General features: G+C 32.3%; 1 protein-coding gene across 1 annotated transcript in view; it reads left to right on the top strand.

Annotated features, from left to right (window-relative positions):
• The window catches only part of LOC148607705 (uncharacterized), a 33165-nt gene extending 23093 nt beyond the window's left edge, over nt 1–10072 (top strand). Inside the window, exons 5-7 of the mRNA XM_088544319.1 lie at nt 776–890; nt 1533–1638; nt 2571–10072. Coding sequence (XP_088400445.1) covers nt 776–890; nt 1533–1624 — 207 coding nt within the window. The 3' untranslated portion in view covers nt 1625–1638; nt 2571–10072. The remainder of the gene's footprint in view (nt 1–775; nt 891–1532; nt 1639–2570) is intronic.
• The last annotated feature ends 13223 nt before the right edge of the window (nt 10073–23295 follow it).

Here is a 23295-nt window from a genome sequence, read left to right as displayed (position 1 = left end):
TTTTCTCAGCAATTACTTACTGCAATGCCTTGAAATTTTAACACATTTTTCCTGTAGGTACAAATGTATACCATATAGTGGAATTCATTTTCAGAAAACTTCAAGAGTCTTGTTTGCCGGGCATACTGATTAAATTTTTTACCTTATATTTTTTTAAGTTGAAATTTTCATCACATTTTTCTAAGCAACTACAATGCACAGTGTCTTGAATTTTTAGCACATTATTCCTGTAGGTATACCATATAGTGGGATTTATTTTCAGAAAAAATCGACAACAATTTCCATTTCATGAAGGTCTTAGTTATTTTTCTTTGTATACGGAATGGAAGTAGCAGTATCACTAGTGAGCCATTGCTCACAATTTTCTTGTTTCTTTTTTTCCTTGTAGCTGTAAACGGTCAATAAATGTTTGAATTACGCAAACTATCTTTTTCAGGTTTCCAGACTATAATTCTGTAATAAATATAAATACAGTTAAATCTGCCTTTAATGACCTTCAAAGGTAATTTGACATTGTGGTCATATTTGACAGATGGTCTTTACATACAGGTTAATTTTTCATATAATGCACTACATAGATATGTTAATTCACAGTCTTTTAAAATAGGTTATTGCTGAATACAGGTAGTCACTACTTAGATAGGTTTGAATGTACATTTACATCTCTTTGATATTAAATTGCAAGATTCTATACCATAAAATTTAAGTTGGGAATGATTTATGAGAGTATGGCCTAATAATTTTTCATTTATATCATTTTTTTTTAATTTTTAAGGGAGGTGATGCAGTAGGTAAAACACAGGAAACCATTTCCACTAAGAAGAGTTCAAACTACACTTGTTGTGTTGATGCAGCCAAGAATCAGTGTGCTTCCGTGCCAGTTTCTGCAGGTAGCAATAAAATTTATTGTCTTTCTGAAAACATTAAAAAAATATCCAATCCCACTCTGGACTCTTAATATCATATCTGTTGGAATATGCATCTTAACTGATAAATAGGCAGAGATGCCGGGATAAAACAATAAAAATAAAAATATGAATAAGGGGCCTTAAACAAGTATTGTCCTGATGTATGTATATTATGAAATTGATTTTTAGGGTGTCGTGCAGATATTTGGTGCCAAAAAGGGGGCCATTTTGATTCTAGTTAAACTCTCTTCCAAATATAAAATATTGCAATCCAAATCCAAAGCTACGTGTATATCAAGCTTGAATGGTGTATCCATACTTACCTAAACTGACTTAACCCAACTGTTCAAGGTTTGAATGCTGCCGTTTTATCAGGTTAGGCCCTGCAATTTTTTTTTTTAGCTTATATTAAATGGAGCAATACTCTAAATTGGTGAAATGATCCAAAAGACAATGCCCACAAGTGTAAATTGCTTGAAGTTATGCAACAATTTCATACAGCTGAGTTATTGCCTGTTAGGAACCACGACTGAATAGGTCGGCATAATGGACTTTTTAAGAACCTCTAATTTAGTGGTATCATTGATTTGTCTTAGACAAGTACTTTGTAATGGTCATTTTCAGATGAGGTAAATGGAGGTAATCAAAATGGTTCCAACATAGGAATGGTTGTTGGTATTGTTGTCATGGTAGCAGCAGCAGCAGTAGTTGTGTAGAGGACATGGTGGAGGTAAGTATGATCTGTACTTTAAACTATAAGGTTAAGTTTGATATATTCACAGAGTGATATTGTTGATCTTTATCAAAACTACCCTATCCTCTTTTGGTCAGGATTTTTTTATTTGGTAAGTTAATAGAATAGTTAAGATAATAAATCTTATAGCAGACAATTGGAAAAATAAACAAGTCTTTAGCAGTTAATCACTTTTGTTCAATTTTGAACAAATTGGGAAACTTTCATCAGGGAAAACAGCCTTATTTTGGAGGTAATTTAAGGTAGATCATATTTCTAGTAGATAGATGTTCCTAGTTTTTCTCAAAGATGACCTTGAATAACATACTTTAAAATTTAAATGTAAAAAAAATAGGTCACTGAACTTCACTCTGATATTTTTTAGTCTTAAAAAAGCAATTTTTTACAACATTTTATATGGATTCTGTTGAAAATTTTCCATATTTCACAAATATAAAGAAACTAGTATACAAAATTTCTTGTGATATAAAGAACAATTAAATGACATTCTTCCATATTTCAAATAGAAAATTGTGGGTCATCAAACTCTAGTAATATTAAAAAAACTAAAATTACCATTACTTTTCCTGCCAATTATCTCTCCTTTGAAAGGGCAATCAAGGGAACCAAGATTCTAGCAGAAATCGAAAGAATGTAATCCAGGGACAAAGACCAGACATGGAAAACAGACATACACAACAAAGAACATAAAGTAACTAAAATCATACATACAAAGTAACAAAAGCAAATGAGCAACTCCACTAAAAACTGGGAGCATGGACCAGGTGCACTGGTAGGGTAAGGTGTTTTTACACGTGTTTAAGACCTTTTCGTGATCTGTGAAAGTATTTACTGTTATATGCTGGTGCATTATGTCTCTCCATATCCTTTGTTTTCTATTATTCAAAATTTTTTTATCAATATTTTAGGAGATTATATTAACCCTTAAGGTGTATAAGACAAGAGTTGTTCTCTGAAATTTCAAAGATTGAAGTGGAGAAGTTTTTTATGGTATGTTTCAAGGATTCTTATTTGGTTTGTACTAATAGAGGAGAAACAGCTGCATTTACTAAAGATATTATCCTCTAAGAGTTTTAAGATGAATTATCTAAAAGTTAAGTAAAATGCATTTATCATGTTTGTAATTAATCTTATTGGGAATATGAAAACTACAATTTTTTTTCTAAAAAAATGTAGATATATTTTTTGTTGATATCAATTGAACAGAGCTGCAATGATATACCTAAACCACAAACGGTAGGCATTGCGAAGCTGTAGAAAAATGTCATGATACATGTTATGAACAAAATATTGCCATATTTTTTATTTGAAATTAGACGGTGTTACCATTGTTTTATTAAGGCCGCTTACAAGAATTAAAAATGTATAAAACAGAACATGAGTTTTGAAAGCAGCGTAAAAACAAAGATGATTTTTTTCCAAATCCTATATTTTACTACGTATTAATCTTTGAATAAATGATACAGAACATTTTTGTACATTCCCCCCCCCCCCCCGAATCATTATTGTCGGTAACGTAAGAGGCCTCACTCCTATTGTGTTTCATATTGTCAGGCAAAAAAACTGGGATATATACCATGGTATTATAAAATTCTATTGTAAACTGCCCTCATCTTTCAAATATCAAATTCACATTTTGTATTTCATCAAAAAAGAAAATGTAAAAGAAAGTAATCGAATTCACATCTAAATCTTCATTATAGAGTAAATTTGTGTAAAATAAAAAATTGAAACAAACCATTTGGCTCAATTTATGAACCAATCATTGGTCATGTGGTGTTAAATGGAAGCAATCACCCATTTATTCAGATCATTTTGATGGATGATAACTAATCTGAAACTAAACAATTATCGTTGATGGGTCACAATTTTAGAGTTGCACGGATTGCTTCAGATACTTTATATTTGTTTTAATGATGATTATATGCTTGTCTAGTTTATTATATCTTGTATGTGAAGTTGCTTTTTTATGCCACACACATAAAAATGTCAAATTCAGTGATAATATGATTATTAGTATTTTAAATGTAAGTTTTTAAACCTGTTTTTTTTTTAGTGAAGTTTCAATTTCTGTCAGGGCGGTCCAGGTTAGGGTGTAATGGGTGTAATATGGCAATTTATCATAGTCATTCATTTAACTTGTCATAATCTGGTTGCCTTTTGTACTGAATCTTGTACCAGAACCTCGCCTTCATAAAACCCTGGATCTGCCCCTGTGTGTGATAGTTCATTGAACAAATGTCTCTCTACCATGCCTATAGTTTATCTTAATCAAATAATTGATTTCTGACTTTCCCAAAGGGAAACAATGGTATTACTATTTTTAGTCATGTTAGATTTCCTTATCTCACCCATTGGTGAGATTAAACACACACACTTTATGAATTTCCAACATGAAATCTTCTAAATGAAAGATTGTAATACATGTACTAATGTATATATGTCAGTAATGTAAAGTCCCTGTGTTAATGCAAAGGAATAGATGTATACAGGGTTTTCTGAAATAGTGAAAATTTTATTTTAAAATTGAGAAAGTGATTGAAAAATTGCTAGAAAATGCATGACTGGGAAATTTCAAATATCCTTGGGATAGCATATTGATGTTTTCTACTTTAAGTAGATGGGATCTAATTTTACCTTTGAGTGTCTGAGATTTCTAGGTCATGCACTCACAGTGGTGTTAGATTTTTAAGGTTTTTTTCTTTGTTTCTGGGAATATTGTCTTGATATTGACATGATATTTGTTCCTCATGTTTCAGTGTTTAAGGAGGTAGATCTAGGGTAAGGGACATAACTCTTACAAATCATTAAAACTTTTGTACTGACCATTTTGCAACAATCTCATGTAAGCATTAAAGTAACTTGGGCTGATTTCATTCTGTTTCAAAGGAAAGCATGAAATGCTTTGGTGAAATTAAATATGATACAAACATATCACTGATTTCAAGAGTTATGTCCCTTACCCTAGGTCTACCTCCTTTATTGGGATATATTCTTTTCTCCTGTCTAATTAGATTCCTGCCTGTATTGTCATATAAAAGGGTAAATATTGTTGTAAGAACAAATTTCTTCAGAAAACTTTGGGACTTTACTTACAATGTACTGTTATTTTACCCATTTAGATACATTTTTGAGTAAATTATTTACTTCAGAAAGGTTTGTGTAATGAAGTTGCACAATTGCAAAACTTGCAACAGTCAGAAAATGCAGATGTGTTAATTGAAATATAATTGTTATGTATTGATTAGGACAGGGTGATGTAAATGTTGTTCCTGATTTTTATGTAGGGCTATAGTAATTGTATTTTAGTTGTAGTTGATAGATTTTTAAAATTATGATAGAATTTTTTGCAATCACCCTGATAAAATTGCATGATAAATATTTTTTTATTATTTTTTCCCCTGCTTAATATCAATTATCCATATATATTGACTCAAATAAAAAATAATCATGAATTCATGCGTACTCATGCATGCTATTACTCATGCTGCTTTGTTAGTATTATTTTCATCAGAATATATACTGAGTCTTCACATTAGATACACTCCTTGAAACATTCATATTTCCCATTTTTATGTGGTCGTGCATCATTTATCGTGCGTTTACACATTGTTTTGTGTTAGATTAAGATCGTCTAAATGCACAATAGGAGCGTTTGTTTAAATGCACGCTGGACACGTTAAGTTTAAACGCACGATAGAATTGTTCATTTATTTTTGTACTTTGAATATTTCCTTAATTCAGCTCTTATTTTTATAATTTTTGCAATTATTAATGTATATAATTTCATTAATTTTATTTTCTATTTTTTCTGTCTTCATTATTTGTTAATATTGTTATTTTTCATTGTTTGTCTATCATGCGTTTGAACGCAGACTAGGAGCTTTGTTCATTATGTGTTTAAACACACGCTTGGGGCATTTTTTATTGTGTGTTTAAACGCACGCTGGGAGCGTTCGTTAATCATGTTTTTGGTGAGCGTTTAGCGTGCATTTTGGTATTGTGTGTGCAGGAAGCCTAAATGTCTTGAGGAGTGTATATATATATTTTTTTGTAATATATAAAAAAAGTGTAAATTGGTAAATGTTTCTAGCAGTCTTATTTTTACTGTCTTTATGGTACGACCTATAATGCAATAGTTTGGCAGGGAATCACTTCTTAAATACTGTTAGTAAGTTGATTGATTGATTTTCCTGTTAACTTTGTACACATAAAAAATAGCATCAGTGTAAAAGTTACACCTGATTTTGATAGATTCCCATCATTTATTTAAGGTAAGAATTTATTTGAGTTTTTTTGTAATTAATAATGTATAGTATTATTTGCCTTCATGAGCACAAAATAGCTTTTGATAGTTAGCATTTAATAGATGACCAACTAGGTATATTTCATTCAGACTTGTAAAATGTGGTATGTTGTGTGCTTAGGGTATTTAAGCATGTGTTTACTTGATTGGCTTATGTAAGAAGGTCATCATGATTAAACAAAGTTATATTATATCATTGTGGTACATGTATCACCATTAAAAATGGAGAGCTGCCTTTATATTTTCAGGTTTGAAAGTGAAAGGTAAAAATTATATTTTGGCTGTACAATTTTTACATCATTTTGAAATACTGGCTATGAAATAAAAATAAAGAAGGCTTATGATAGGAGCTAAAGATGAACTTTAAAAAGTTTTTAAATTTCATTACAGTTAAATGAGTATTTGTGCAAGAGTATTTGTGTAAAATGAGAATAAATTTTTACAAAACGTGAATCATCTCCAATGTAAATAGAATGGTATTTTTTGTGTATTTAGTCTGTCTAACTTATGCTTTGTGAAAGTGTTTTTAATTTAGCCTTTTTCTTCTTTGAAAAAAGAACAATGTATATATGTACACAGCCTAGTGTGTGAAATGCAATTATATACTTTATTTTGCTGTCAGGGTGCAGTTGGTCAAAGGTGTCCACTGAATAAATCTAGTACAATATTCAGCAGATAACATTTTGATGTCGGTTGCTTTTTTTCATTCATTGTTCAAAACTTTACTGGTTAATTATACGGATCAAGGGAATTTTAATGACTAAACAATATCAAACCAAGATAGTAAAATTGTTTAATCAGTATTTTTTCACTTAGATATGGAAACTTATTTGAAAATATCAATTAAAATGATTAAACAAAAAAAATCAATTAAAATGATTAAAAAAAAAAAAAAAACAGTATTGTGTCAGAATTATAATTAATTTTTGTCTTATCATTCAATTGTTGAGTTAAAAACTTTATATAAGGAATAATGAATTACCAAGGGAGACTATAAATAATTGGAAACAGATTGAATATATTCACATTTAAAGGCTATGTTGAAGCTTGTAAATACACTTTTTTAAATGGATGAAAAACACATAGCCACATAACATACTGATTTTATACATGTTAAAATAACGACAACACATTCTCTAAAAAATCATGACCAAATTAGTGCAAAAATAGTTAATACCAGGGGTATAGTACACAGATGAGCAATTTTGAATTTAGAACAAAAATCCAGAAATTTGATTAATTTTCTCCTTTTCATCGAATCGTTCTTTGTGAATGCAATTTACTGAGAACAATTCTATATTAAATTCTAGTCACAACATTTCTCAGGCAAGTAAATCCTACCGAGAACTTTTTCATCAAAATCATTTGTAAAAAGAATCAAAATTTCTTTTGTAAATAGTTTGCAAAAATGGTCTTGAGTAGAGCACGAAAAAAAATGGTGATAAATATGTCTACATATTTTTTAGTTTTATCATTTTCCTCAGGCATTTAGGCAAGGTTTACTCAAGGTGAAAGAAGGTTTAGAAAAACACTTAGTGGTTAACTTTGTGTAACTCAAAACATATTTAACCAATACAACATGTCAAATTGACAAATATTCAATATTGACTTAAATCAGTTTAACTTAGCCATATTATAAGACTCATGTTTTCAATAGTACAAACTTGAGGTTTAATACTTGTTAGCATACTATAGTTTGTTTTAGAATTGCTTAGTGTTAAAATGCGTAATTAGTATTGAAGATATATATGCTGACATCAAGGACATATTTCTGAAGGTTACACAGGCATTTTTTGTTCACGTTAAATTCATATCAAACCTCTTTGTTCATTTCACGTTGAATTTAACGTTTAATTCTGATTAAAGATCATTTTCTTAGTAATCTATGCCTCAAATGTAACAAGAAAATATTTAATTTTTCTTTTGTACATGATTTTGCTACTGCCACTTATTCACAAATACAAAAATAAAAAATATTTACCTTTATCGAATTTTAATTATATGTTAAATTATCGTGTATTCAACGTTAACAAAAATTGCCTGTGTAACCAAGTCCAGGTATGTTTTTTTTTACAGTTTGTCCTCAGTTATTTTAAATAGAACAGAATTATACTATAGTGCAACATTATCAATCTTTAACTTCACAAACAAATCTTAGAACGATGATCCTGTGTTGTATATTGTCACTTTTGTCCTCCATTGTTATTACAGTCTCGGGTCATAAGTATTTCCGCACAATGGCGGCCGACGTTATCCGTGCCCGACAGGTGCGTGAACCAAATGCCGATATTTTTGTCATGACCTGTAACAAAGTGAAAATAGATTTGGTTTTTTAAAAGGTCTATTTATAGAGTATTTTCCGGAAATCGAAGGGATGCATAGAGTTGTCTCTCTTTTGTTTACTTGTCGTCTGCTAAAAAATGGCACCGAGAGGAAAAGAGATGAGTGTTGATACGAAAAAATGCATTGTAAAATTAGATGAAGATGGACATAGTGGACGAAAAATCGCTCAGATGTTGGGTTTGAATCCCTCTACAGTTCAAAAGTTTTTAAAACGTTATCGGATCCGTGAAAATGAAGAAAACAGGACACGAAGTGGTCGACCCAGAAAATGTGACGCCAGGACGGACAGGCAGTTGCTACGGATTGTGAAAACGGAGCGTAGAAAGAACTTAAAGGATGTTACTAACCTTTTGAATGAGAGAACACCAGTTAAGGTAAATGAATCAACTGTTAAGAGGAGGCTTAAGTTTTATGGATTCAAAAAACGAGTTGTGAAGAAGAAAATTGTGATCAGTGATGGAAACAGGTTCAAAAGGAGGGCTTGGTGTCAATCAAAGCTTCATATGACTGTGAACAATTACTGGAAGAATATAATTTTCTCTGATGAGACTCAAATATGTATAGGAAAGCATAGCAAAGTTCATATTTTGCGGAGAGACGATGAAAAGTGGTTTAATTCTTGCCTTGGAGAGAAGGGTGACGACACAGCCGGTCCCGTTGTGAGTGTTATGTTTTGGGGATGTATAACATTTGACGGTGTTGGAACTTTTGTACCAGTGAATGGGACAATTAATTCACAGAAATATACAGACATTCTGGATGAACATCTTTGGCCAGTTGTGGCTAAAACTTTTCCGACAGGGAGGTGGATCTACCAAGATGACAATGCTACCCCCCACCGATCTAGACACACGATTTGATGGAAGGCAGACAATGATATCAAAGGAATGGTGTGGCCTGCGCAAAGCCCAGATATCAACATTATTGAGAATGTTTGGAGGTACATTAAAATCCGGTTACAGAAGGTGGTGCACAGGATCAAAACGAAGGAGGACTTGATCAGGGAGTCTAAACGTGTGTGGATGGACATTGAACCAGTCTATATAAGGACATTATATAATTCTATTCCAACTAGAATTCGTCGTGTATTGAGAGCCAATGGTGCAATAACAAAATATTAAAGTTAGTATCTCATTTATTTTGTCTTTAAAATGCCCTTTTATTGATTTATTTAGTGGTATAAAGTAAATGACGTTGAATGACGTCGGCCATATTGCAGAAATACTTTTGACCCGAGACTGTATGTTGAATTTGTATTTGTAAAGACTTGTATTCAGTGTTCACTTAGTACTCAGTTGTAGATATACGGTATGGTGGGTTGTTCGTTTTTGAAAAAAAAATTTTGAGGGTGGGAGAAGTTTGAAATTTGGCAATTTTGAGGCAAAATATATGAGAAATATTTGGCTGAGTCTAATTTGGTAGCTGCTTGAGAAAATATTTTACGGAATTCATTTTGCCGTTTATAAGCAGACCAATATAATAGTCTTAAATTACCAGCCCGAGAAAATTACCCACTATACGGTATTGGAACACTTGCTTACTTGTGAAAGTTGTATACTACATTTGCCTTCTAATATTGTGTCTTATATACCTCCAGTGTGTATGGTACACGTTCGTTGCCATGGAATTTTTGTTATATAATAGTTTATATACCAATATGTTCATGCAATGTAAGTAGTAATGCTTATGTCATCGCTTGTCATCTTGTCTGTTCTCTTTAGTTAGGATAATACAAAATGACCATTAAATTTGCAAATCATATTAATTGACTTAATTCTTTTCTATAAGGACTCTTGTTTTAGTTATTTTTGTTAAAAAAAAGCATTGAATTTTTGATGGTTGTAAAATGTTTTTTTTAAATTGAAAACATGAAAATTATATTTCTTTGGCAGTGCAAGTTCATAACTGAGCATTTTCGTCCAAAAATAGGAAAAAAAGGGGGAAAACACGGACTAAGAAAATCAGGGGGTTAACTGTGTCTCAAGCGGACGGATATATTTTTTTATACTAAATTAAAAGTATGTTGAATGATATTGTTTAACTATCCAACTTATATCTTTAAAGCAGGGACTTGGCTTCTAAAGTAAGCGCTTCTACTCTTGGTGTCCATTGTATATGTATGAATTATATAATTTTAAAATTGTTATGATCATCATTGCTTTGAATGAACATGAAATGATGATGATGAAGTGAAAAAAAGTTGGGACACAAAGACAATAGGGTCGACAAATTTCGATTTTCACAAGATAAAAGGGAGGGATAGGTAGGGTCGGGCAATTTAGCCTCCTGTGGCGGAGCGCAAAGATTCCTACTCCTATCGAATACCACAGCAGGGTTCTTTAACGTGCGAGGAAGGTGGCATCTTTCCCAACACGGTGCACCACTATGCTTTGCGGTCAGGTTTTCCGTATTATAGCCTGACAACCCCAGCATGTAACACGCCAGGGGTACTCCATTCCACCAACTGGGGCACACATTCCAGTTGCTCTGTGGGCAGAGCGCCTAGCCCCCGGCTAGGTTTCTGAGCACTATTTAGTCGCCTTTTACGACAAGCTTAGCGCTGCTGAAGGCCTAATCTTTTGACACCCTGACCTGCACGGGGCAGGACAATTCAGAGACGTCAATATGTAGACGACAATATAGAATACAATAAATTAAAAAATATATGGCAGCAAATCAAAAGAAAGAAAGAACTAAAGCATTTGCATTGTGAAGTCCAACAAATACAATAAAGGTTGTGGTATAAGGTACTCCGAAAAGGCATGATTGTCTTCTGTTCGCCAGCAGTACCTGTCACAGTACAAGTTAGTAATATCCTGTATGTGTGAAGTGAAAGTTGGTCGATAATTCTTGGTCACAAATTTCCGTTATATTCTATATGCCATATAATTGTTTACCATCTTCTACGTATGTGTGCCAGAATGTTTAAATTTACGAAGTGGACACGAGACAAAAAGTCACTTATTGGATAAAGTTGACTAACAAACACTATAGACGATTCTTATTATATGGCCATGTTGATAAAAATTGCAGTGGTCCCAAAAAATAACTTCAAAAACTACCCCACTCCCGTAGCTAAATGAGAAAAAAAATGAACGCGGCTTTTTTTTTAACAAAAGACATGGAATCTTTCTTAGTAAAAAATAATTCTAAAACGTACAAAAAATATACAGATGATGTAAGAGTAATCAAGGGAACCAAGGTTATAGCGGTAATCAAAAGAATGTAACCCAGGGACAAAGACCAGACATGAAAAACAGATATACACTATATAGAACATAAAGTAACTAAAATCATACATACAAAGTATCAAAAGCAAATGAGGAACTCGGACTCCACTAAAAACTGTTATGGACCAGGTGCACCGGTAGGGTAAGCGTCCTCTGCTTTTCTAGAAACACCCGCCGAGTTGATCATAAAATCAAGTCTGTGATAGTCAAAAGAAGAAATGAAAACTATGACATATTGAACAAATCAGTTTTCATGGCGCTGATGGATACACTGTAACGATCCACGAGTTCATGATTACGATCATAATACTTCTGTTGTGATGACTCCAATCTTGAAGCAACATAACCCTTTTCCAAAAGCCTATTTGTTAGAAGTTTAGCGCGGTAAAAAAGTCTACGTAGCTTCGGCAAGCTCTGTCATAACGTATGAGTTGTGATATGAACACTCATACGCAGGTTCTAAAGGGATGTTGCCACAGATGAAAGGAAAGTTGACAATTCTGAATGAAAAGTCATCACGTTTGTCGTAATGTTTGGTCAATATTTTCCCCTTACCATCGATTTCTAAGTGTAGGTGAAGATATGAGGCTGACTTTTCAGTGTCTGTAGTGTCCTTTATCTCAAGTTCTTTTGGGGTAGATGCGATGTATCAAATCCCCGAAATTAGGATTGTTTAAAAATAATACGTCATCTAAACAGCGGAAACTGAGATTGAAGGATCTAGCTAATAGTAGGATAGCAAGCTATCGATTTTTTGAGAATTGAATGCACCGGAATATAATATGGCTATACTATATATCGATGGCAAGCGTATTTCAAGCCGTTTCGAAAAAGCGATGTCGTACACATCGATTGTGGTCACGTCTCTAACAAAATGGGGCCAAAGGTCAATGACGATTTGTAAGAAAAAATGTTGCATAATTTTTTATGGCTTTTTTTCTTTGCAGATGAGAACAATTCCCAACTTTTTACATCAGATCAGCTCAAATTTCATCCCATACAAGAATCGATAGCTATATTTAAAAAGAAAAAAACTGGCAAATAGTGCCGTCCGCAGCAGTTTTTGTTAAACGCGCCAAAAACTCAAATTTTAGCAGTCGAAATGAAAGGCCGACATTTACATTTGGGGAATCGAAATGTAAAAACTGGAGAGTGAATATTTAAAAAAAAACTCATTCTGAAATAATTTTTTTTTCAGTATCTAACATTTGTAGTAAAATATCGAACTTTCTATTTAAAAAGTAGCTTTGAAAGAGCAATTTCTCCATTAGTTCCAAAACAAGTTCCCACGTGGTCCAGTGTGCGAATATTTCGTATATTTGCAAAGATAATTATATAATAGTAAACCAAACTGTTCAATATGCCTAAGTTGTATAATACGATCTCAGTTCTTGACAGAGTTTGAGATAAACATGGATTTTTTCATTAACTCTAAAGAACATCACATAACCTGTCTAAAATGTCTTGTTGTCTTGGCTAAAACGAAAACTATCAGTTTGTTTAGAAATGGAAGTCATGTATTAATTTTAAAAAAGATAACACCGATAATGCAATAAATGCAGTTCAAAGAAAATATCAGAAACAACACTTCGTCATTGGCCAAAGTTGATTTTATTGCACGTAACGAAAGTGCATTATTGTATTCTAAATGATTTGCTCTTAGTCTGTTTCTGACAAAAAATATCGTCGATATTCGTCTTAAAATGCCAGAGCAAGACAAAAGAAAGAAACAAAAATACTTTCATTGTATTATATAGCAGAACCAGGTTTTTGGAAGGTCATGACATGCGACAAAAACTGTCCAAGACACTTTTTTCTGACCAGTTTTTTTGTGTCAACAACAAGTTTTTTTTCTTATGCGTCTAAGCTTATCAGCAATTGACTTTAAACACTTTCTTTAATAGTGCCCATGTGTCAAAAGTATAGGTTCTTAACAAACAAACCTGTCGTAAATTAAAAGCCAGTAAAAATAATTAACATTCTGGTATGTAAACCCGTATCCTTTACATAAACCTGTAATTAATATAAATTTTTTTTTCTGGATAATGATAAAGCTATTGATTTGAAGGCTGGTTATGAGAATATCTTGGCGGAAAACATAGGATATTTAAATTTCATTGCACCGGTCTCTCGGGAGATGGCATTGACGATAGCGATTTCTTTCTATCCCTTTCTTTACCAACCTGCCATATTTCATATTGGAATAGTTTTTTCGTTTCAAATGAACTAAAACAAAGTAGGGGACTTCGTTCGCGTGGCTTTGTGTGTTCAGTTTATGTTCCCTTTGAGTCTAATGATAAAGCAAAGTGCCGTTTGTTACATGTAGCATCAAGTGAAACAACATAATTACGATTTTAGCTTGACATAGGTCTGACAATCATTAGTATGGTTCTTGATTGTTTTGTAAAGCGTTCATTCGCTAAGGTATATCACGATAAGTTACTGCATAGGGGCTTGCTCCGACTATCAAATATGCAGCCCCACTAGTACTAGTATATAGTAGTGGGACTGCATACTGATAGTGGGAGCAAGCCACTATGGAGAGAATTTTTGAATTGCCAAGACTCCCTGTTTCTTAGTTTATAGATTTTATAATGAGATATGATTCGAAATCATGGTATATACAGTTATAATTGTAAATATAACATTTGCAGTACATGATATCACTTTAGCCCTAATTTAATTATATGGAGTTCCTATTCTTCACGGGGTAAAAAATATGAATTATAGCGAAAGGGTGTTCTCCAGAGGAACGGATAAACGGAGAATTATAATAATAATAATCGTCTACTTAGACCACCAACACAGCACCATAATGAGTCGGATATTCCGAATTAATCGGAGCTTTGCATTAGACTTGACACACTATTTATGAATTCATTATTTTGTGGGTATAAAGAAAATATTGCAGGTCAAAGTCGAAATGTTTTATCGGATCTATACAATTAATGCAATCGCAATCTTTCAGTGTACCTTCTTATAAGTAAGAGACAAACATTCCCATTTGTTAAGCATATGTACTTCTTTCAATCTAATTAAAATTAAATATTTAATTATGCTACCCTCCATGGCACATGTCAGATCTTGTATTTTAATCAGATTGTACTTCCTTTTAAATCATAGTGTATTGGCACACTTATAATAAATGTTTTATTGACTAAGATTCCTTTCAACCCCATAATAATCATCTCTCTAATTAACTAGTCTTAGTACTAGATGTCAAAAGTTTGAAAGACTGTCTGAGTCTTATAAAAGTCACTTGAACAAAATAAGCGGATATCCATATAAGAACATAAATACAAAATTATTTCGAAGATTTCTTGCAAACTAAACAAACTAACCAGCAGAATAAACAGTACACAACATATCATTAGCAAAACACAGCAACACAAGAGTGTAATTTTGATTTTGCGTACTAGTTATTGACTGGCCACAATATACGGCAGATTGTACACGGAATACATGAAATTCTGCATTGATGAGGTAGCTTGTACCACCGACATTGATCTTTTTGTTTACTAATTAAAAAATCTTCTTATAATTACACAATATTTAGAGGCAATTCAGGAGGTACATGGTTACAAAATCTAAACATTTAAACCCACTGTGGTCGATAAACATGTACGAGTTTCATACAATTGATGAAAATTGACTTGAAATTAGCACAAAAATACGGTCTGCAAAAGACTACATAAATATTTTCTGCATGTCAAAATTTAATTTAAAACTCAGCTTCATGTAATCCTTAATGCTTACTTTGAAAGACATCGGATCATTAAGAATTCTTTTCATGTTTTCATATGCAAAATTTACTTGTTAACAACATATTTTTGTGAAGCAAAACAGGGCACCTTCACTAAACGCAAAATTTTACAAATTGTGACAACAGTACGTTTGTACGACAATTCTGATTTGAAAGTAGAATGATTTTCCTAAAAAAATGTTTTGATTGAAAATATATCGTATAGTTTGATGAATCAGCGTGTCAACAAACAGTAGGCATTCCTATGTGTACCAACTGATCACCTCTACTTGCTGATGTGTTGCTTCACTCTTATGATATCGATTTCATCCGAAAATTGCTACCACCAAAGGTATGCAAGCTTGAACAGTTTTGATTGAAGTTTTTATGAAGTCTTCCGCTATGAGTTTTATAATTTCATTACTTTATGAACCTAGATTGGAGACTATCTACACCTCATCAAACCAAAATAGTTTTTTTTAAAAAATGCACTTAGACACCGAAGCCTAACTTTTATTTCTTCAGCTTTACCTCGATTTTGACAAGAGGAAAACTTAACTTCATGACAAACGCAATGTTTTTTTTATATCTCACTTTAAAATATCCTGTCCTACATGTATATGTTTTAACATCCCAGCAGTGCATATTACACATACTTAAATGAATCATGGAATAACAAAATTGTGTACTTTTTCTTAATGAAACCAAGGAAATGTATGTTATGTTTGACTGCTGTTTTCCAGGATTTCGATTTTATTTTCAGTAGATTTGCTCTCTTAATATTATTTGGGGTTTACCCGACACTAGTAGCACAAATAAAACGATAGAACACATTAATTTTAATCATCAAATATTACATATATAAAAGCAGACGTAATGGTGATATGACCTCAATATACATGAAGGTTTGGACCGTTTGAAATAATATAATGAAGGTGAAACCTTTTAACGCTCCCGAAGAAACATTAATAAAAACAAATTTTTTGTCAGCTCTTATTTGATATGTTATACCTTCAAGTATGGTAAATTTTGTAATGATATATATTTGCCCTAAAGCGTTATACTAATTGTCATGGTCTGATATGTCTATTGGCCGAAATGTCCGGCATTCATAAAGACTTATTGGATTTCGTGGTCCGAAATGTCTTCGGGTCGAATTGTCCGGCACTGGTTAACATTATGGTTCTTAAAATTTGCGAAACGTCTTAAAAATTTCTTTTATTGTATTTAGTTTCGCTGCATTCTGTTTCATTAAGTATAGTTTAATTATGTTTTTATTATGATTTGATTCATTTTATCGAATTGATTTGTTTCAATTCTTTCGATTATTTTCATTTCGTTTTTGTTCGTTTTCGTTTCGCAATTTTTATGACCCGAGAGTTATGGGTAATATTGATGACATAATTTTCGTAAACATCCGGGAGCCATACTGCAGACTATAAGGCCAACCCTATCTTGGAAAAACTATGATTCGATTTGTATTTAATTATCGAAACTAGCAAATATTTTCCGAGACTGGTTTGGCGCTCAATCGCACATACGCAAGTATACGCAAATGAAGCTGCCATTATGCTGTTTTTCAGCTCCTGAAAATGCAGGTACAAACCGGATAGTGATGCTTTTTCTTGCCATAAGTATACAGAACCAAGTTGATAATACAACCATAAACGCTCCCTTCGGGAGTGTATTATATTAGATAAGACAAAATAAGTATTCAATACATGTGACCTAAAAAAAGAGGATATTTAAAAAAAAATAAATGGCTGCTTTTTGAACAAGTGTTTACTAGGAAGCACTATCTTTGATAATAACCAACAATAACACTAATATGTATTACGGTAACTTGTGTATACTTTTAGACGTTTGGTCTATGTTTCAAATAATGCTTGTGATGGTGTATCAGTGACTGACATGTATCTTTTTAGTAAAAAAAAATTGATAATAATAATTCCAGCAATTCAAGCAGTTGCGGTCATACCGTTTTGGTCCTGTTGTATTTTTCGACCCATTAACATTTAATGTCTGCAAAATGACATGAGAGTGAAAAAATGGATATGTATACTCCCGTTTGTCTATTTGTCTAGACGGGACGTATTGTGGTATACTGGTTTCCGTCCGTCGTTCATACTTCGCACACTAACAAAAAAAACTGCTGTCACCAATATTTGTGAAACTGGTGAATTGTCCATTTTTTTTTGATGTGAGCCCTCTCTCGATTGGTTATAAATTTCCGCTTTCATGATATTTAGTTATGGAACTTCTTTCATAAATAAATAATGTATTTCGGACTATCACTCACTAGTTGTTGATTTTTCGGCCATTTTCAGGAAACTTTAATAATAGTTTATTACTTTTAATGTTAGCACCCCCCCTGCAATTGTTATGGATTTCTGGTTTTCTTTTTTCGAGTTTTTTTTTGATTATTCATGAAAAGGGAGGATTTCTTATAATTGCACAATAACTTAAAACAATTCAAGCAGTTTTCATGAAAGTTTGTTGAATTTTTATATATTGTAAGCTTCTTTTTTTTCAAATATTCAATTACAAACTAATACAAAGCAGTAAGAGTTTGAATTTGTGTCAGTATTTGCCTCCATCTTTCAGGGATGACTCCGCGAAGTACTCTATTATCAAATTTTATCAAAAGGTTTTAAACCACGAAAGAGTAATCAAGGGAACCAAGGTTCCAGTGGAAATCAAAAGAACGTAATCCAGGGACAAAGACCAGACATGGAAAACAGACATACACAACAAAGAACATTAAGCAAATCAAAATTACACATACAAAGTAACAAAAACAAAAAAGCAACTCGGACTCCACTAAAAACTGGGAGTATGGACCAGGTGCACCGGTAAGGTAAGCGTCCTCTGCTTTTCTAAAAACACCCGCCAAGTTGCTCATAAAAAAGGCAAGTCCGGGGTAGACGAAAGAATACTTGATTGATATAGAGATTTAGGTACAGTAGCACTAACTAGAAGTGAAATTAAAGTCATTGGTGTAGAGACCTGTTTTATTTCCGATACATGGATTTTTCTAGCAATCAGCAAGGTCTCCTGTAAAAGGACGTTATTAAAATCATGCACACATTTTAACACTACCTCACCAATTTTGAATCCGAAATGGCAAATTTGTCGATATTTTTTTCCAAAATACTGAGATACGCTCCCCCCGCGAAAACTTAGATCTCAGAATAAAAATGCATTTGCACCATTTTGAGCAAATTTCGTAAATTTTGAGATAATTTCAGTCGAAAAAATTCCCTTGTGTGGGACAAGTTTTATTATCAAGAACAATACAAAAAAAAAAAAAAAAAAAAACCAAACAAACAAACAAACAAAAACAAAAAATAAAAAGCAGTTCACAGATTGAAGATAAATGTGTACGCCTTTTTCAACGTGCATTTTTCTTTAATATATCCAGTTACTGTATATCAATTAAAAATAAGGACATAGGCTCAGACATTGTTCATAAAGGAACATTTATCAACAATGACACATATAATTAGTACGGCAGACTCATGTGATTGTAAGTGATGAACATTTTTCGATGAAACTCTTCAAGCACGAGTTACTATGAAACATTTCTTGTGAAGCTTGAACTTTGTAGATGTGAGAATTGGTTTGATTGACGAGAATCCACATGATTTTGAAACAACCGGAAGAGAAATTAAGGTAAAATGAAGAGAAAAGCAACCAATAATGTAAAACCACTGAATACAGTAGGGTGACTTGTAGTTTTATTGTTTGTTGTTTTATATTTGTTGGATGACTGTCTTTGGCAATCAAACCACATGTAATATTTTTCTATTAATTAAATTTAATGGTAAGACAAATGAAATTAGTAAATGAAATAAGTTAAAACCAGCCACTTACCAGCTGCTACGCCACACGCAACCACACAGGCTACCATTAAATACAAACATGATCTCTTATTTAAGGCGTGTGCTACAACATAACAACTAGTTAGTACTGCACCACCATGATTGTTAGAGCGAAAATAAACATTACTCCTAACCGCGTTATGATAAAACCATATATATTGTATTGTTTCCTTTTAGAGTAAACGTCAAAAGTTGACACAATGTTCAATGGTAAAACTGCGACTGAAAGAACAAACGCAAGACCAATCAACACAGGAATGTAAGCAAATAAATTAATTTGAGATAAATACTGTCATATAATTGGTTATATCGATAAAACAAATATTGACACGCCCCTATTCAATTAAATTCAGAGCAACTTTTCTCAAGTTTAAAGATAAAAATATGTTTTAAAATTAGTTTATAAAAGAGTAATCAAGGGAACCAAGGTTATAGCGGTAAACAAAAGAAAGTAATCCAGGGACAAAGACCAGACATGGAAAACAGACATTCATAACAAAGAACATAAAGTAACTAAAATCATACATACAAAGTAGCAAAAGCAAATGAGCAACTCGGACTCCACTAAAAATTGGGAGCATGGACCAGGTGCACCGATAGGGTAAGCGTCCTCTGCTTTTCTAGAAACACCCGCCGAGTTGCTCATAAAAAAGTCAAGTCAAAGTCAAAGGGTAGACAAACGAGGAAAGGAAAACTATGACCCGTTGAATAAATCAGTTTTCATGGTGCTGATGGATACACCATAACGATCCACGAGTTCATTATGACGACCATAAAACTTCTGTAGTGATGACTTCAATCTTGTAGCAACATAACCCTGTTCCAGAAGCCTATTTTTTTTAGAGTTCTAGCGCGATACAAAAAGTCTGCGTAGTTTCGGCAAGCTCTGTCATAACGTATGAGTTGTGATTTGAACACTCCATACGCAGGAGCCGAAGGGATGTTGCCACAGATGAAAGGAAAGTTGACAATTCTGAATGAAAAGTCATCACGTTTGTCGTAAAGTTTGGTCAATAATTTTCCTTTACCATGGATTTCTAAGTGTAGGTCAAGATATGAGGCTGACTTCACAGTGTCTGTAGTATCCTTTATCTCAGGTTCTTTTGGGTAGATGCGATGTATCAAATCCCCGAAATTAGGATTGTTTAAAGATAATACGTCATCTAAACAGCGGAAACTGAGATTGAAGGATCTAGCCAAACGATATTCTTTCTTTCCGATCAGATCAGCTATAAAGGCAGCCTCATAAGAGTGAAGGAATAGGTCAGCAAGTAAAGGAGCACAATTTGTTCCCATTGGAATGCCGACCGTTTGTTGATAAGTATGTAAAGGTCAAGGTACAATGGTTATACCAAAATGGACTTCAGCATGTTTTTGACCTTTAATTTGGTCTCATAAATGTTCTAAATTTAAAGATTTCTTTAAGCAGTTTTATGAGTACGAGAAACCTACAGGATTTTTTTCCAGAAAAGATCGGACTTGAATATCATTTTCTTATCAGAGTTTTACGTTTGTCATTTTGTAGTCAGAGTGATATTAAACCTGTGATGGGAAATTGATTAAGACCTGTGATGGGCAAATGATTAAGACCTGTGATGGGTAAACGATTTAGACCTGTGATGGGTTTGCGATGACAATGTCAATAACACAATAACAAAACCTGTTTTGGGTATAGAAATCAGTCCTGTTATGGGAGTGTAAAATTTCACGACATGTGCTGATATTCATAATAAATTTTATATTCTTGTGTATTCATATATATATATATATATATATATATATATATATATATATATATATATATATATATATATATATATATATATATATATATATATAGTGCATACGTTTATAAATCCATGTTGAATTTCGTTTTTACATATCTTTGAATTTGTTTATTTTTAATCTCATTACAGAAAAAGTTTCTCAATTTTCTCACTGGAAAGATTTAAAGTCCTTTGATAATTCTGACTTACTTTGTCTCGCAGAAAAAAACTCCCTGAAATTGTACAGTCTAGTAAAAGCAAAAATACTATTAAATATTTTCGAATTGGTGTCAAGATCATCAACTTTGCCCTTTACCAGCGAACGTAACAACTATAGCAGTGTATTTGTCGTACTTGATTCAACAAGAAGTATCCGCTTCAGTTTTTCAGACTGCCTTTTACGCCTCAAATGGGAACATAATTTTAATTTATATAATTCGGTTTTTGCCGATAAATTTTTGACTTTAGTTTAAGAAGGAGGTTTGCGTACTTATGCAGACCAAGTAATAAAAAAGATCTCATAACTCCAGTCATTTTGCAAAGACTGGTTGATCACTTTGGTGATTTACAAAGACTTCCTCACCTGAGAATTTGTGCTTTGATGTTGATTGGTTATGATGTTTTTTTTTACGTTTCAACGAAATTTATAATCTTAAAGCTTCAAACTTACAAATGTTTGATTCACATATTGAAATTCAGATCGAAAGTAGTAAAACTGATGTTTATAGACAAGGGAACAAAGTTGTAATAGCAAGAACTAACACTAAATTGTGTCCAGTGAACATGCTCGAGAAATATATGGAAGATGCAAATATTACAACGAATTCAGATACGTTTATTTTCAGACCAATTACTTCCTTAAAGTAAAAAAACCTGTACGTTTTGAGTAGAATTAATAAGCCTATATCTTATACTAGAGCGAGGAAATTATATTAGAGGCTTTGTCGAAAATCGGAATTGACACTAAAAAACTCGGTTTGCATAGTTTACGAAGTGGAGGTGTTACTCAAGCAGCCCAGAATAGAATATCTGTGAGATTATTAAAAACTCATGGTAGATGGAAGTCTGATTTATCAAAAGACGGGTATATTAAGGACAGTTTAGATAATTGGTTATCGATTTCAAAAAGTTTAAATTTGTGAATTATTTTTGTTCATCTTTGTATATTGTACGGTGCCTTCGTATTGTCGAACTGCTTTGGTGTGCCTCTCCTCCTATATTAGTCTTTTTACTTGCCCTTATAAAATGGAAATGATTTATGTTCGGACGAACGTAGTGAGGGAGAACATTATTGTTCTTTTATTTTACTGTTTCGCTGATTCTTTATCAAACAACATTTATTATCGATAGAATTATTAATGAATTTAAGAAAACTAATTAAGTTTCTCGGTTTTCAAAATGTGACAGCTAAAATTAATTCGTTTCCGAGTAACACGCATTCAGATATAAAATATCTATCCAGTATGTACATATAGTCTACAGACATACATAGATGAACAATTTTGAATTTAAAAAATAAATCCAGAAATGTGTTATCCATTCCATTGAGTCGTTCTTTGTGAATGTATTTTACTGATAATGTTTCTGTACTAAATTCTAGTCGAGACATTTCGTAGGTAATTAAGTAAGTCATAACAAAGACTTTTTCATCAAAATCATTTGTAAAGAAGTATCAAAATTTATTATGTTTGCAAAAAAATTGAAGTAGAGCACTAACAGATCAATGATAATATGTCTACAACAGTTACATATTTTTTGTGTTATCATTTCCCTTAAACATTTAGACATGATTCACCAATGGTAAAAGAAGGTCCAAAAGCAGCTTGACTCCCTCAATTAATGAATATCCATTCCTGTTTTGTGGGTACCTACTTTGTGTAACTCAAAATGTATTGAACAATACAATATTTGTCAAATTTTCCACAATGTTTATATACGTATTGATGATGTAAAGCTTATATTTTAGACAAAATTGACAAACATTCAATATAAACTTAAATCGGTTTAGATTAGCCACATAAGACTCATGTTATCAAAAGTTTGGTTATTTGTTGCCAAACTATAGTTTTTTTTAAATTGCACTGTTAAAATGGTTTAAGATTTATTGAAGATAGACATATATCTGAAGATTACTCAGGCAATTTTTGTTCACATATAATTCAATTTAAACATCAACGTTAATTTCACGTTAAATTTAACGTTAAATTCAAGTGAAAGATCAATTTCTGAATAATCTATGCTAAAAATGTAAAAAGAAAATATTTAACTATTCTTTTGTACATGATTTTGCTACTGCCACTTTTTTACAAATACCAAAATAGAAATAATCACCATCACTGAATTTCAATCTAAAGTTAAATTAAAG

The sequence above is a fragment of the Perna viridis genome, chromosome 9, assembly GCF_037379345.1.
Source record: "Perna viridis isolate PV_CMFRI_1.1 ecotype Kerala chromosome 9, ASM3737934v1, whole genome shotgun sequence".
Taxonomy (NCBI): domain Eukaryota; kingdom Metazoa; phylum Mollusca; class Bivalvia; order Mytilida; family Mytilidae; genus Perna; species Perna viridis.
The sequence above is the reverse complement of the archived record's forward strand: the minus strand, read 5'-3'. Positions and strand labels throughout refer to the sequence as shown.